Source organism: Magnolia sinica, chromosome 3, assembly GCF_029962835.1.
Source record: "Magnolia sinica isolate HGM2019 chromosome 3, MsV1, whole genome shotgun sequence".
Taxonomy (NCBI): Eukaryota; Viridiplantae; Streptophyta; class Magnoliopsida; order Magnoliales; family Magnoliaceae; genus Magnolia; species Magnolia sinica.
In genome coordinates, this window is record NC_080575.1 from 7,642,446 (window position 1) to 7,657,410 (window position 14,965).

The 14,965-nt window shown below is 39.6% G+C and overlaps 1 protein-coding gene and 1 pseudogene across 1 annotated transcript; one reads left to right on the top strand and one right to left on the bottom strand.

The window, feature by feature from the left end:
- The first annotated feature begins 3,433 nt into the window (after nt 1-3,433).
- Nucleotides 3,434-5,476, top strand: LOC131241414 (uncharacterized). The gene is made up of 2 exons (XM_058240214.1): nt 3,434-3,989; nt 5,218-5,476. Exons 1-2 carry the CDS (start codon nt 3,508-3,510, stop codon nt 5,246-5,248), a joined length of 513 nt encoding a protein of 170 aa, XP_058096197.1. The 5' UTR covers nt 3,434-3,507; the 3' UTR covers nt 5,249-5,476.
- Nucleotides 5,477-7,580: 2,104 nt separating this feature from the next.
- LOC131238789 (ACT domain-containing protein ACR4-like) lies at nt 7,581-10,527 on the bottom strand (annotated as a pseudogene).
- Between the last annotated feature and the right edge of the window lie 4,438 nt (nt 10,528-14,965).

Consider the following 14,965-nt stretch of genomic DNA (forward strand, 5'->3'; position numbering starts at 1 on the left):
AAACACGATGCTCTACTTCAACTCTACTGTGGTAATAACATGCATCTCTCGCAACCAAATCCTCATGCCAAATGCACACTTGATATTGTTTTTAAGTTTATTCTGAGTACTTGCTTCCTTTGAAACAAACTGCAGTTTATATAGCTATTCATGTGTGGTTGTGGAATGGATGTATCCTAGACGATGTTTTCTTCTTCTGTTTCCAAAATTTCAGCATCATATATTAGTTGAAAGATATAAAAACAGGGGAAATTGTTGCTCCAAAAGAGATATTAATAAGTTCTTTGTCAAAGGAGTTATGGTGTTTTTCTTTTGTTGATTATCGTAGTCTATAATCTATTAATCGTACCTTATGACCGGGAAAGTTGTTTTAGTGCTATATTCATGCTTATGAATATGGTGGCCCTTTTTTGTTTTGTGTTTTGCAGGAAGTAAACGATGTAATAGATGAAATTACAAGTTTAAGAAGACTTGATCATAAAAACGTGATTACTTTGAAGGAGATTGGAACTTCTTCAGGTTCCATTTGAATTTTCACGTTTTCCTTTTCTTCTTTGCTTAACTAGTGGCTCTGATCCTACATACATGTTATCGAGACTAACAAATTGTTCTTCAGATTTTCATAGAGAAATTGACAAGGACGATCAAGGAAATCCAGGTGTGTTTCTCAACATGGCATCCAATTTTGACCTATGAGATTGTGATGGGATTCAAGGGTGTTTTCATTATTTTTAATGGCCTAAAAAAAGTCCATTTCCTTCATTAAACTGACCCTTGGAAATTAGGTAGTTACCAATTTTCATTGTCAGTGCTATATGAAACAACTATTGGATGGGCTCTGTTATTGCCATGCTAATCAAGTGCTTCATCGTGACATCAAAAGTTTGTCATCAAATACTTAGATGGATCTTTTTCTTGGTCAGGATTTTATTTTTTTGCAGCTTCAATGATATCTATTCTACATGTATTTGTGCAACACATTACATTCTCATCAATAATGAGGGATGTTTAAAACTTGCATATTTTAGCCTTTCAGGCTGGTGCCCCAGTGATGACATCAATGAATTTAAATTTGAGGTTACTTCTTTGTAGCATAGGTATTGCTATGCCTCTGGAGTTACCGGACACCCCTAGAACTGTCAAAGGTATCACTTTTCTAACAGGGTCGACACCCCTACTTTGGAGTTACTGGACAAAATGCTAACTCTAGATCCGTCAAAGCTATCACTTTTCTAACTATTGAACTTATTTTGATTTTATTTTTTTTTCGTTTGTCAGATTGATCTAAATGTACATCTCTTTTGGTAGTGACTAGTGGGAATTTGGACTTCATGGGCCACGGTGGACCGCCTGTCCTGATCTCCGAACAGGCGGGAAAGTACCTAATCCGTGATTTGCTACTCTCTGGACGTGGATTTCCTGCGGAAGCCTTTCACAGGAAGTTCCTGCATAGTGATTCTGGGTGGGGCCTGCTGCGATGTTTTTGAGAAATCCAATCAGTTTATCCACTTTTAGAGCTTATTGTATGGGATGTGATGTCGATAAATTCCATACATTACGGTGTCCGCTGAAACCTTTACGCGTTCCCAGTTGGAGACGGACTTTCGCAGGAAGTTCCTGTGCTGGGAACTTAGGTGGGGCTCACTGTGATGTTTTTCAGGAATCCACTCCGTCCATCCGTTTTTTGAGCTAATTTTAGGGAATTATACCTAATTTGAACGGGATCCAAGACTCAAGTGGGCCGTACTAATGGAAAAGGTAGTTAGGGAAATTCCTACTGTTGAAACTTCCCTGGGTTCGACAGTGATGTTTACATGTCATCGATACCGTTAATACGTCATTCCTACTGGGTAACTGAAAACACAGCCCCATGAATATTTCAACTGTGGACGTTCGTTTATCACATTTTCGGCCTACTTGAGCATTGTACACGGTTCATTTGTTTGTCTCATGTCCTAAAATAAACCCAAAAAATGGATGGACGGTGAGGATTTCTCACAAACATCCCACTGGGCCCCACATGCGTTCCCAGTGTAGGAACTTCCTGCGAAAGGCTTTCGCAGGAAATCCGCGTCCGCTGGAGACCCGCAGAGGTAGGACGCAGTCCTCGTTCATCTCGGAAACGGATTGGCTACTCGCCTGCCACTTGCCAATGGCTGGTGGTCGGTCCTCTGTGGGCCCCAAGTTTCATCCATGCCGTCCATCTATTCTTATAGATAATTTTATGGAACGATACTAAAAATGAATATATAAAAATTTTCAGTGGACCACATTATAAGAAACATTTCTGAACCAACGTCAACCATTAAAAACTTTTTGAGAGCCATAAAAGTTTTGGATAAAGTTGATCTTTGCGTTTTCCGTTCATATGGGTATGTATGACCTAATTAACATATTGGATGTCAAATAAAAAGTACAGTGGGCCTTAGGAGGATTTTAATAGTGGACATCCAATCACTCCTGTTTTCCTATGGTGTGGTCCACCTGAGATTTATATCCTTTTAATTTTTTGTTTATAACCATAAAATGATATTTAAAAATGAATAGACGGAAAGGATAAAAAATATAATTCATAGTGGGGCCCACAGAGCACCAACCACTGGCCAGACCCTAGCCAAGTGGATTTCATGCGAGAAAGCTGCGATGGACGCGGAAGTTCCTGCGCTGGGAACCTAGGTGGGGCTTTCCGTGATATTTATGAGAGATCCACCACGTTCATCCGTTTTTTGAGATCATTTTAGGACATAAATCCAAAAATGTTCCGGATCCAATACTTAAGTGGATCGTACTAAAGGAAAAGGTGATAGGGAAATTCCTACCGTTGAAATCTCACTGGGTCAACAGTAATGTTTGAATACCATCCATACCGTTCATAACGTCATTACTACTTGGATAAACTGAAAATATAAATATTAGCCTAATTGAAAACTTTTTTGACCCCACAAATGTTTTAACTGTGGACGTTACTTTGCGGCCCACCTGACTATTGGACCCGGTTCATTTTTGGCTTTATGCCCTTAAATGATCTCAAAAAACAGATGAACGTGGTGGATCTCTCGTAAACATCACGGTGTGTCCCACCTAGGTTCCCAGCGCAGGAAGGAAATCCGTGTCCAGCTGCGATGATGCTTTGGCGGGGTCCACCGTGATGTTTGAGATTTGGATTCAGTTTAATTTTACAATTACGTACCTTAAATTGATCTGAAAAAACAGATGAACGGATTGGATTTCTCACAAACATCACAGTTACCCCTACTTAAGCATCCCAGCGCAAGAACTTCCGTAATCCGCGTCCGGTGAGGTCGGGCCGTACGTATCCGTATATAAAAAACAAGGGTCTGGAGTCTCCACAACTCATATTTTCACCTCTTCCAAGAAAGTTATACCACAATGCCTTCCCCGCAGATGCAATCGCTCGCCGCATCGCTCGCCGCATTGGTCATATTAATCTTAATCCTTTTCGGACTTGTGTTGTTAGGTCATTTCATTTCCGATCCGATTAATGAAATGTCTTCATACACCGTCACCTCAGCCACAGTCGATCCCTTCAACCTCTCCTCGTCGCAATTGACCGCCGCCTGGAATATCTCCATCTACATTAAGAACTATTACATCTCGAATGATATATACTTTGACCGTGTCAAGTCATCTATATACTATGGGTACCACCTCCTAGCACAGGTCTCCATGCATCACTTCCACGTGCTACCGTTGGGGGATAAGACTCTCAAAGCCCACCTCATGAACCACTCGGAGAGCTTGGATGTGGATGTGGCCAAGTCCATGGTCAGGGAAAGGCTATTACATGGGGCCGTGGATTTCCGAGTTGAATTGCTTGCTCGGGCAAACGGTTATAAGTACAATATTTCCTGTGAGAACGTGACAGTTGGATTCCCGGCTACGCACGATGTGGGGCCGGGCGTTATGTTGGGCCCACGTCGGAAGTGCAATGTCTTAGTGGATGGAAAGACTAATAATAAGGGTTGGGAGTCTTGGGACTGAATGTATATCTCTCCTCCTTTCTTTTCTTTTTTTCTCATATGTGTCGTTTAGATAGTCCTAAGTTGGAAAGTTTTTACGGTTAGAAGAATACAATAGTTGATATAGACTCATCATATGTGGGGCCCACCGTAATGTGTATGATACATGCAATCAATCCATCATGTGCTTCCTCTTATATATGGTCCTAAAAATTATCAAATGGTCTAACACATTGTTTCTTTAACACATTTTAGTTTTGAAGGTTACTATAGTTGTGATATATCTCTGCTACAATTTGTTATTTTTTTTATTTTTTTATTTTTAAATACTTGTTTTGTTTTATTGAATGAAAGAATATTGTCAAAACAAAAGTAGTATACCAAATAGCACTATAGCTCGAATAACAACACAAGAAAGAATACGGATCCTCTGTTTGCGTCAAGCAGTGAAATTGTGGTCGTTGCAATGTAATTGGACCGTATGATTGTATAATTGCATCGGTGATTGAGATGGACCAATCACTAATCAGCAGACGACAAAAAAAGCAGGAAAGTCGTGCTTTTGGCAAACAGAGGATCCCGACTCCGCAAGAAAACAGCAGCCAAAACAACCAATTCATTCAAACTCATTGAGATTTGGGGCTAAATCAGTTAGAAACTCAGTTTTGAACTTGACTCAATCAAGTTTTGTCAATTTGATTTTATAACTTGATCTGCTCATGATGAGGGATATTATCAGACATTAAACCTCCTTTAATAGATCCAATGCCTTCCGCCACTCTGAAAATTACTACTTCTTTCTTCTGTTTTTGTTTTTTTTTGTTATTTCTTCCTGAAAAGTAGCAGAAAATAGTATTATGTGCCATTGCTTTTTTATTTTATTTAGTTATAAAAACTCTCTTTAAATACTGCTAATATCTTAATTTAATTATTAAATATCGAGTAGCTTAAAGACTCAATTGAGTCTTTGAGCCAACTCCACCTGAATGGACATCGAGTTGAGTCAAGTTTTCGGGTTTTGAACTATGTGGCCAACTCTCTATGCCCAACTCTTTGTAGCAATTTTTTTTTTTTTTTTTTCCTTCTTTTTTCTAGATTTTAGGATAGGATGTTGTGTTAGGCTTCCTACCTATTGATTTCAAATGATATTTAATAATTTTGTTGCTGTTATTATTGTTTTTTAATATAAAATGACTGTTATGTGATTGATTGATTAGTCTTTTCATTTTTTGGTCAGGAGGAGAAAGCAACTAGTTGTTAAAGGTTAAAGGCTGCCGTTGATCCAGCACTAGTAGTCAATCGAGATCCTCTCTTCATTTCTTTCTTTCTTTATTTTATTTTATTTTATTTTATTTTTTAAAGAAAAACCTGACACAGTTTACCATTTTTTTTTTCTTCTTCTTTTTAAAGTTCAACAAATAGAGCAATTCTTGAGACAAGACCTGTCCCAGTCCAACTTCTATAGATAAAATGACTAAAATATCCGTTTAAGTTCACCTTTTTCATTTATGTTTATATTGTTGGAATTATGAGCTACACATAGCAAAGCCATATGTCCATCAGGCAATGCAATGATTGGATCAGATTGTTCGCATGATCATCAGAGTGGGACCCACGCTATTGTTGAGTCATGCGGTTATCATGTGTGAAATACAATAGACAACTCTTGATAGAGTTGTGTTGGGAGAAGTCTTCTCTGAGTCGTGGGATTGGGAGAATCCTATGATGGGTGGGATTTTGGGTCCCCTAATCTACACACCATTATGCACCCATTCATCTTCCCATTAGAGAATGTAAGAAGGCATACGTGTGGTAGAGTCAGAAGACCGAAAGACACCACATCATCCAGCAATGCATTCAAAACTGTTAAACGGCTTCAAATAATATTTTAATTTATTTCGGCTGTATGTGAAATTAATTTTGTTTTATCCCATTTACCTTCTGGTTGTGGGCCACGAATGCGAATTTCAAGCCCCATCCATGCAATTTGGGCTGAAGCCAGGAACCTTGGGCTTTCACATTACATTATACTGGATTCGAGGAAATGCTGAATGTGCTGAGTTTCGAGCTCCGCAAGTGGGCCCAAGCTTCCATGATCTGGACTGGTCTATTCAGTCTCATTCTGGAAGGAGTAGTATAAAAAAATCTCAATAGGATAATCTTAATGTTCTAATTAGTGGCATAAAAATATGTAATGGTCCACGTTCAACGGCAGTGCTGTTCTTGCTTTGCTAGGTAGGAGGTTTTGAACCATTTACTTGAGTATAATCTCAGATCTTTAAAAAGCCATATGAGCTGCGATAATCAATGAATTAGAGATGACCCAAGTGGATTAACCCCACTCCGTTCAAAATGAATGGCTGGCCTCCAAACAGCAATTCAGATTGCTTTGAGTGAATTGAATTGGATGGATTTGCAATTTGAAAGCTGTCATTATGAATTAAGATGGTCCTGCCATTTTAGTCATTTTCTGTCTTTTAATTAAATTATTACAATTCAGTCAAATAGCGTATCCAAACACGCCGACATGGGATGAATGCTGGATGCTGAACTGAAATGCAATATTCAATGAACTAGGAAATACCCAAGTGAATCTAGTCTCACTTCTTTCATAATTACCTGATTTGCTGGTCTAGATGGCACTTGGGATAGTTTCGAACAAACATGACAGGCCTTCAAACAGCTATTTGGATTGTTTTGAGCTAACAGAATTGGATGGATTGCAATTAGGAAGTTGTCCTTGTCAATTAAAATGGTCCAGCCATGTTGGTCATTTCCTCTATTTTAATTAAGTTATTGCAATTCAGTCTAATAGAGCATCCAAACACACCCACATGAGCTGCATTCTGGATGCTAAACTGAATTGAACCACAATATCCAATGAATTAGAAATGACCCAAGTGGACCTAACCCCACTCATTTATAATGCCTGGCCTCCAAATAGCAGTTGAGTAAACATGAATTGCATGAGCAAACTGAATTGCAATTAGGAAGTCGTCATTATGAATTAAAACGGTCCTGCCATTTTGGTCATTTCCTCTATATTTAAATATTGTAATTCGATCAATAGTGCATCCAAACACGTCCACAGGCTCTGTTTTGGTAGCCTGTTTGGATTGGTGGTATAAAAAAATGGTAGACTTGGAAAGGAAAATGTCATAGCTGAGGAAAACCATACCTTTTTCACAGCTTCATTGTTGATTTCTTTTCCTCAGAGAAACTTGAATTGAACTGCAATATTCAATGAATTAGAAATAGCCCAAGTAGATCTAGCCCCACTAACTGGCCTCCAAATAGCAGTTCATTTTGTTTCAAGTAAACATGAATTTCACGGGATTGCAATTTGAAGACCAGACCATTTTGGTTATTTATTTCCACAATATTTCAATTGAATTATTGCAATTCAGTCCAATCACACATCCAAACAGCCCATGAATTAATCCCCAGGGATCCAGCAGCAATGCTGCAGTAATAATAATAATAAAGTGAAAAAAAAAATCACTTTTATCTACAAACAATAATATTTGCAATTCCTCTGCAACCTATGTACTGTCTATATACACAATCTAATTACAGGTTGAGAAGTACCAGACCCTGAAGAATTTACATGGATCCCTCTATTTAAGGGAGATGACACCTATTTACAATGTGTTATTTCTACTCGTATGGACTGGACATTTGATCTTTTTTTAATTTTCTTGTTATTGAAATATAGGAGAATTTCAGGAATATGATCGAATTAATCTGAACTTCTGAAATGAGCGGGCTTTAAAAAAGCTTCCAAAGAGGAACCCAACAGATGTTTCTTTGGGAGGATCGGGAGAAAAGAACGGGTTCTGCTTCACTCGCAGGGTCATTTGGCCAATCTGCCTGCAGATTGAATCAATGGTCTTGGAATCGACAGGGCTACCAGACGCATCCGTAACATAGAAGTTGTCTATTGCTTTGCCACCCTTTGTTGAGATTTCTGCTCTTGTGATGCATAAACCATTCTCCCGGAATATCCTTGTGATGTCTGAAAGAAGCCCAAGTCGATCATCCGTGCATAATTCTAGCTCTAGTCCCTACAGGGCGAACCATTATAATTCATGAGAATGTGAACCATTCAATTATTTTGATAGATCAATGGTAGACGTGGCAATCATGTTAAGTGAAATGGAGCCATCGATCTGCTGGGTCAACACATTCATGTGCCATAGACCCAGAATCACATACTGTTGTAGCCATTCCATCCATGGAAAGCACATGGACAACCTTGTGAACAAAATAGTGAATAAATGTTGTGAATTTCTGATAGTCTGTGGACATGTTGGCCCACCAGATCAGTTCCAAATAGCTAGATTGTTTTTCATGTGTACCCTAGAGATACTCGAGATGGATAAGCAACCACCATCTACCATTGCTAGCAGCTTCTGAACCACAGCTGTATGTCTGATGGGAACTTTCCTCTGCTCAGTGACAAATACCTCAGAGGCCGGCCTCTCGATTGCTGCTTCAAGGCACTGGGTCACGCGTTGCCTCTCAGCTTCCGAGCTGATAGGGAGCCTGTTGATGTGTCTGATATAGTATTCCTACAATTGGACAAGAAACATCCATGTTAATTACAGAACTAGAATGAGAAATGCTAAGGTTGTCATCTGGTGAGCCCCACCACATATGTGATAATGTACAAAAATCAGGTTCGAGAGGTGATCAAGTAGGCCAATGTGTATGAAGAAAATGGGGCATTTGAGAAACTGACCAATGGTCCAGATTCTTATACACATGGCCCACCTGATGACTAGAATGGCCTGATTTTAAGGCCACTGTGCAAACTGTGGGGTCCAAAGGATGAATGCATATGCATGCCACATTCTCATGTCTGAATCAAGTCATGAGTAGCCCAGAAGATCTGATACCTGGTAAGCTTCCGTCCTTCCCGTGTCTACAGTCCCATGAAACATCATGTACTGCATGTCTGTCAAGGTACAAACAGTATCGAACAGAAGCTTTGGCCGATCCTACGACCTCATAGTAGCAACAGTATAATCCTTTTCGAAACAATCCAACAGAGCTACATGAGGTCTGGCTGATATCTTATCCTCAGCCATTGCTGGTCCGCATCTTTCGTAATCCCTATCATCAAACATCATCTGATGCAGCCTCCTCTCTGTGTGGGTCACCCCTATGGAAACCGTCATCTTCGCGGCTCTCTATTCGTTGTTCCCTCTAAGTACATTGCACAAAAGCTCCTTGATCTTTGAAGCTGACTTGGGTCTTCAATTGCACGGCCCGTTGATTCATCAGTGATGTGGACTACTGCTGTGGCTCGGGCATTATGTGTCCAAACTTCCGCATACGACATTGCATCTGAGGTCAGCGAGTACAGCACACACTTCGGATAATAAACCGGGCCAGTCGGTGCCTGTTAGCTCAATAGAAGTATGCTCTTTGGAAGGCATCACACCGACAGAACTCCTCAATGAGGGTAGGAAGCAGGCTTCCGTTTCAATAGACTGCATGATTTTCGCAAATTCATGCAAAAATGTCAAATGGGTGAAATGGGAACTTCATTTGTATATATGAATTCAGCTGATGAGGATGAGAATCACCTCTGTTTTAAGAAACTATGTTATGCCAAGGTATTGAGAATTAAGGGCGTGTTTAGTTGCACCAAATTTCATGAAATATCATGAAAATTTACACCAAATTAGACTAATTAATCACAATTTCATGATATTTGGTGCAAAGAAACACACATCAAGGTGCATTACAGCAAAACATTTGGCAGATCTCAGTGAGTTTAAGACAAATGCATTGGTTTCTAGAGAAAGCATTACAATCATGCAAAAACAGGAACAAAAAAAGAATAAAATAGGTGGCCACTAATCGAAGAATGGGTGTTTCAGGCCGCTTCAGCCATTCTCCAAAGAGGAAGTTTTCAATTGAGCATTCGCTCAGCCCACCAAACCATCCATGTGGGGCTCTTTTTTTTTTTTTGTTTTTTTTGATACTTGATACAAAATTTTTGCATGGTGGGCCCCACCGTGAGTTGAAAGATTGTAATAGAACTCTTTGGAGAATGCTTCCCTTTTATTTTGGGGGATTCAGAAGGGAAAGAACAATAACATTTGATTCTTTTATTTTTTATTTTTTATTTGGTGTCTGTGAGGCCCTTTGAATTGGGAATTCATACGCACTTCAATGAGATTCTATTCACATTAGGAAACAACTCATGCAGGAATTCGAAAGAAAAGTATTCAAGCTGTAGATGCCTTAAAAAAAGCATAAATTTCAGAACTGTGGTCTGCTTACCTTTTTTATGTAACTGATGATCCCGTCATCTTCGAGTTTCTTGCCATCATGATCAGTCACATTAAACACTGCCACAATTGCAATTGGACAAAAATGATTTACTTCATTTTGCAAACAAGTAAAGAAAGAACTTGGTTTTGAGTCTCGTTTAATACTTCTATCAAAGGTTTGCTAATAACACATGCTTGGTATAGCCCACACCCCAAATACATCGCCGCATGTGCCATGCTGGCACGCGTGTGGGATTTCCCATCTGTCCATCAGGTGGGCGTCAATGAATGAAGCTAATGGACAGCAAAAGAGAAACTTTTTCAGTGCTTGTAGCAGTTCATCTGTTTTGTACACCAGGGCCTATGCAATGAATGGACTGTTCTGATTTTAGTGGCAAGGGCATCCACAGCGTAAGGCCCGCATGATGGGTGACTCAGATCTTGCACAGCATCCAGAACCACCAAAACTCAATTCAATTCAAGCAGGTACAAAATCTTACCACCCATGAACCATCCCCCATCTGAAGATATGTATGCTTTGGTTATAATAAGGTTCAGATCAATCAGAAACTGAACTTTCTGATTAGCCCCACTTAAACATCCCAGCGTAGGAATTTCCGAAATCCACGTCTGCGGCCACACCGAAATCTGGTATCCTTATAAAAAAGGGATTGGAGTCCCCCACAACTTATATTTTCACTTCTCTTCTAAGTAAGTTATTTGACAGTGCCTGCCCAATCTCAATCTCAAACTCACGCAAGATAGGCCTTAACCTTCTTCTTCTGAACCCTAACATTCGTCTTCTGAACACACATGGAATCGCTCATCAACGAGCACCCCCCGCCGCAACCTATCACCCTCTTCGGAATCGTCATAGTAATCGTCTTTGCAATCTTATTCTTTCCAGGAATTGGATTCTTTGTCTGGTTACTTCATTTCATTAGCCCGCCGATCAATGCAATGTCTTCATACACCGTCACCTTAGGCACCGTCGATCCCTTCAACATATCCTCCTCACAATTGACTGCCCCCTGGAATATCTCAATATACATTAAGAACCATTTCAAAAATCTGTACGTTGATCGTGTCCAGTAATCCATATACTATGGATCCCACTTCTTATCACAGGTCTCCATCCATCCCTTCTACGTGCAACGGTTGGGGCATAAGACTCTTCACACCCACCACATGAACCACTCAGAGAGCTTGGATGTGGATGTGGCTGAGTCCATTGTCAGGGACCGGCTATTACACGAGGCCGTGGATTTTCGAGTTGAATTGCTTGCTCGGGGAAGGTATTTCGAGATTTTTGACAATGGCTATAAGTTCAATATTTCCTGTGAGAATGTGACAATTGGATTCCCGGCTACACATGATGCGGGGCTGGGCGTTATGTTGCGCCCACATCGGAAGTGCAATGTCTTAGTGGATAGAAAGACTAATAATAAGGGAGACTAATAAAAAGGGATGAATGTATATCTCTCCTCCTTTCTTTTCTTTTTCTCATAGGGATCGTGTAGATATCTTTATAGTCCTGGAACACAATAATTGATATACACTCATGATATGTGGAGCCCACTGTAATGTGTATGATACATCCAATCTATCCATCATGTGCTAAACCTCCTTTAACATATTCAGTGCCTTTCTCCACTGTGAAAACTACGAATATTTCTTTTTTACCCTGAAAAGTAGCAGAAAATAGTAGATGTTCCATTGCTATTTTATTTAGTTATAAATATTGCTAATGTCTTAATTTAATTATTAAATATCGAGTAGCAAGTATTCGAGCCAACTCAACCTGAGTCCTCGAGCAAACTTGACCTGAGTGGACATGGAGTTGAGTTTTCACGTTTTGAAATATGTGGTGAACTCTCTATGCCCAAGTCCTTGTAGCAATTTTTTTTTCTTCTTTTTTATAGATTTTAGGATAGGATGGCTTTTACCTATTGATTTCAAATGATATTTAATGATTTTATTGTTGTTATTATTGTTTTTTAATATAAAATGACTATTATGTGATTGATTAATTGATTATTCTTTTCATTTTCTGGTCAGGAGGAGGAAGCAACTAGTTGTTAAAGGTTGCCATGGATCCAGCACTAGTACTCGAGATCCTCTCTTCACGCTTTTTTTTTTTAATTTTTTTTAATTTTTTAACTTCAACAAAGAGAGCTATTCTTGAGACGACCTGTCCCAGTCCAACTTCTATAGATAAAATGACTAAAATATCAGTTTAAGTTCACCTTTTTCTTTTATGTTTATATTGTTGGCATTATGGGCTACACAGCAATAGCATATGTCCATTAGGCAATGCAATGATTGGATTAGATCATTCACATGATCATCAGAGTGGGACCCACACTATTGTTGATTGCACACGGTTATCATGTGTGTGAAATACAATAGACAACTCTTGATAGAGTTGTGTTGGGAGAAGTCTTCTCTCTCAATGATTTAGGAGTCGTGGGTTTGGGAGAATCATATGATGGGTGGGATTTTCGGTCTCCTAATCTACACACCATTATGCACCCATTTATCTTCCCATTAGAGAATGTAAGAAGGCATAGGTGTGGTAGAGTCAGAAGGCCGAAAGACACCACATCAAGTATGCATTCAAAACTGTTAAACGCCCTAGATTTGATGCTTGTAGTAGATTGTGGAATCCACTATGATTCTAACATATATTTTTTTGCTTAAAAGATCAGGACATTGCAATAAAATCAAAGGCTTGAAATAATATTTTAATTTATTTCGGCTATATGTGAAATTAATTTTGTTTTATCCCATTTACCATCTAGTTGTGAGCCACGAATGGGAATTTCGAGCCCCATCCATGCAATTTGGGCTGAAGCTAGGAGCCTTGGGCTTGCACATTACAATATACTGGATTTGAGGAAATGTTGAATGTGCTAAGTTTTGAGCTTGGCAAGTGGGCCCAAGCTTCCATGATTTGGACTGGTATGTTTAGTCTCATTCCGGAAAGAGTAGCATAAAAAAATCTCAATAGGATAATCTTAATGTTCTAATTAGTGGCATAAGACTATGTAATGGTCAACGTTCAACTGAAGAAGTGTTTAAGGTTTGAGGGTAGCAACTTTAAAATTTATGTGACTTTGCGGTGCTGTCACAGTTAGATCCATCAAACTTGCATAGTTGGGCATGGACCTTATGATTCCTTTTGGAAAAATCGGTAAATCCTCAAGTGGGCTCAGTTAAAAGAGTCCATATTTGCAGCTTGGATTGATGTTCTACAACGGGCTTTCCATGCTGGCATTCCAAGATATAGGGATCATGGTTTTGTGAACTCGTCGGCGGGTAGCTTGTTGTAATTGAGTTTCTGTATCATGGATTTGTTATTTGACAAGGGAAGAAAAAGACTAAAGAGAGCATGTCATGAAAAATGAGGTTTCTTTCCAACAATTGCATATAGGTGTTTGTAAAATCTTAAAAGAGAGATAAGGGCCTCCTAGTTTGACTCTTGGTATACAGATAATTTTGTCACTATACCAAAATTGCAAATTTAGAACGGTTCTATCTTTGGTTTAGGAATGGTTTTAAGCTGTTCCAAATTTAGAACTGTTATAAACCATTCTAAATGTGGTGTGGATTTCTCATCTCGTGTAGCCCACTTGAGTTTTGGATCCACCTCATGTTTGGTCTCATATCCTAAAATGATCTCTCAAAATAGATGGACGATGTGGATTCCTCACAAACATCACAGTGGGCCCCACGTAACATCCTAAAAACTTCCTCCAAAGGTCCCTCATAATCCGTGCTCGACCTTAAATCCCAAACTGTTCTCTCGCCCCAAACCCTCAACTCTCGTTCTCCCTCTCGTTGCACCTCAAAGCCTCGAAGCCCCAAACCCTCTCTCTCTCTCTCTCCCTCTCTCTCCCTCTCTCTGTTGGCGTTTTCCAGGTATTTTCTTTACATGAGCTTTGATTTGTTTTCATTTTCTCTTGAAATTGAGGGATTTTTCTTCCCTATCTTCGATTTTCAGCTGAAATGAGATCATCTGAAATCCATTCACAAAAATTCAGTTGTTGGAGGATTTTACTCTGTTTTGAGATGCTAATTAAGGAATTAGCACTCGATTTCGATGTAGATTTTACATGGAATTGAATTTTTAGGGTTTCTATGGAGTTTTCCTGTGTTTGAAGATTTCAACTCACTTTGGACCTGACATCCAAAATTTGTGAATTTTTTTGGTTATTTGCGGATTCCGCTTCAATTCTAGGGTTTAACTGAGATTTTCAGCAAAAGATTTGCTCTTATATTTTATGATGATGTTCGATTTCTAGGGTTTGCTTTTAATGTTAATTCTAGTGTGGTTATGATGGACTGGTCAATTGAGCAGAAGGTTCTCCTCATTGTTGTTCGTGAAAGTTAACATAATGTAGGGTCATTTTCACACCGAGCCCGAGTGGGGTAGCCTGTGGGACACGGGGACACACTCAGGGTAGGTGAACCATTTGATTTGGGGCCCACAGAGGAGGTCTCTTGTTCGAGACTCCTCACTGGAGGTGATTAATGCGCATTTCACACCAAGCTCGAGTGGGGTAGCCCATCAGATGCGGGGACACACTCGGGGTGGGTGGCTTATATGAGGCGGTACCCATGTGATTTGGGGCCCACGAGGGGGGTTCGGCCGAGGTCCTAACCCATGCGATGTGGGGCCTGGGCTATGAGATAAAGGGA

Bases quoted from the DNA above. Each gene is read 5' to 3' on its own strand.
- LOC131241414 (XM_058240214.1), top strand. From the start codon at position 3,508: ATGTCTTCATACACCGTCACCTCAGCCACAGTCGATCCCTTCAACCTC. The intron at 3,990-5,217 runs GTCTTGGGACTG...TTTTTTGGTCAG, and splicing joins ACTAATAATAAGGGTTGGGA to GAGGAGAAAGCAACTAGTTG.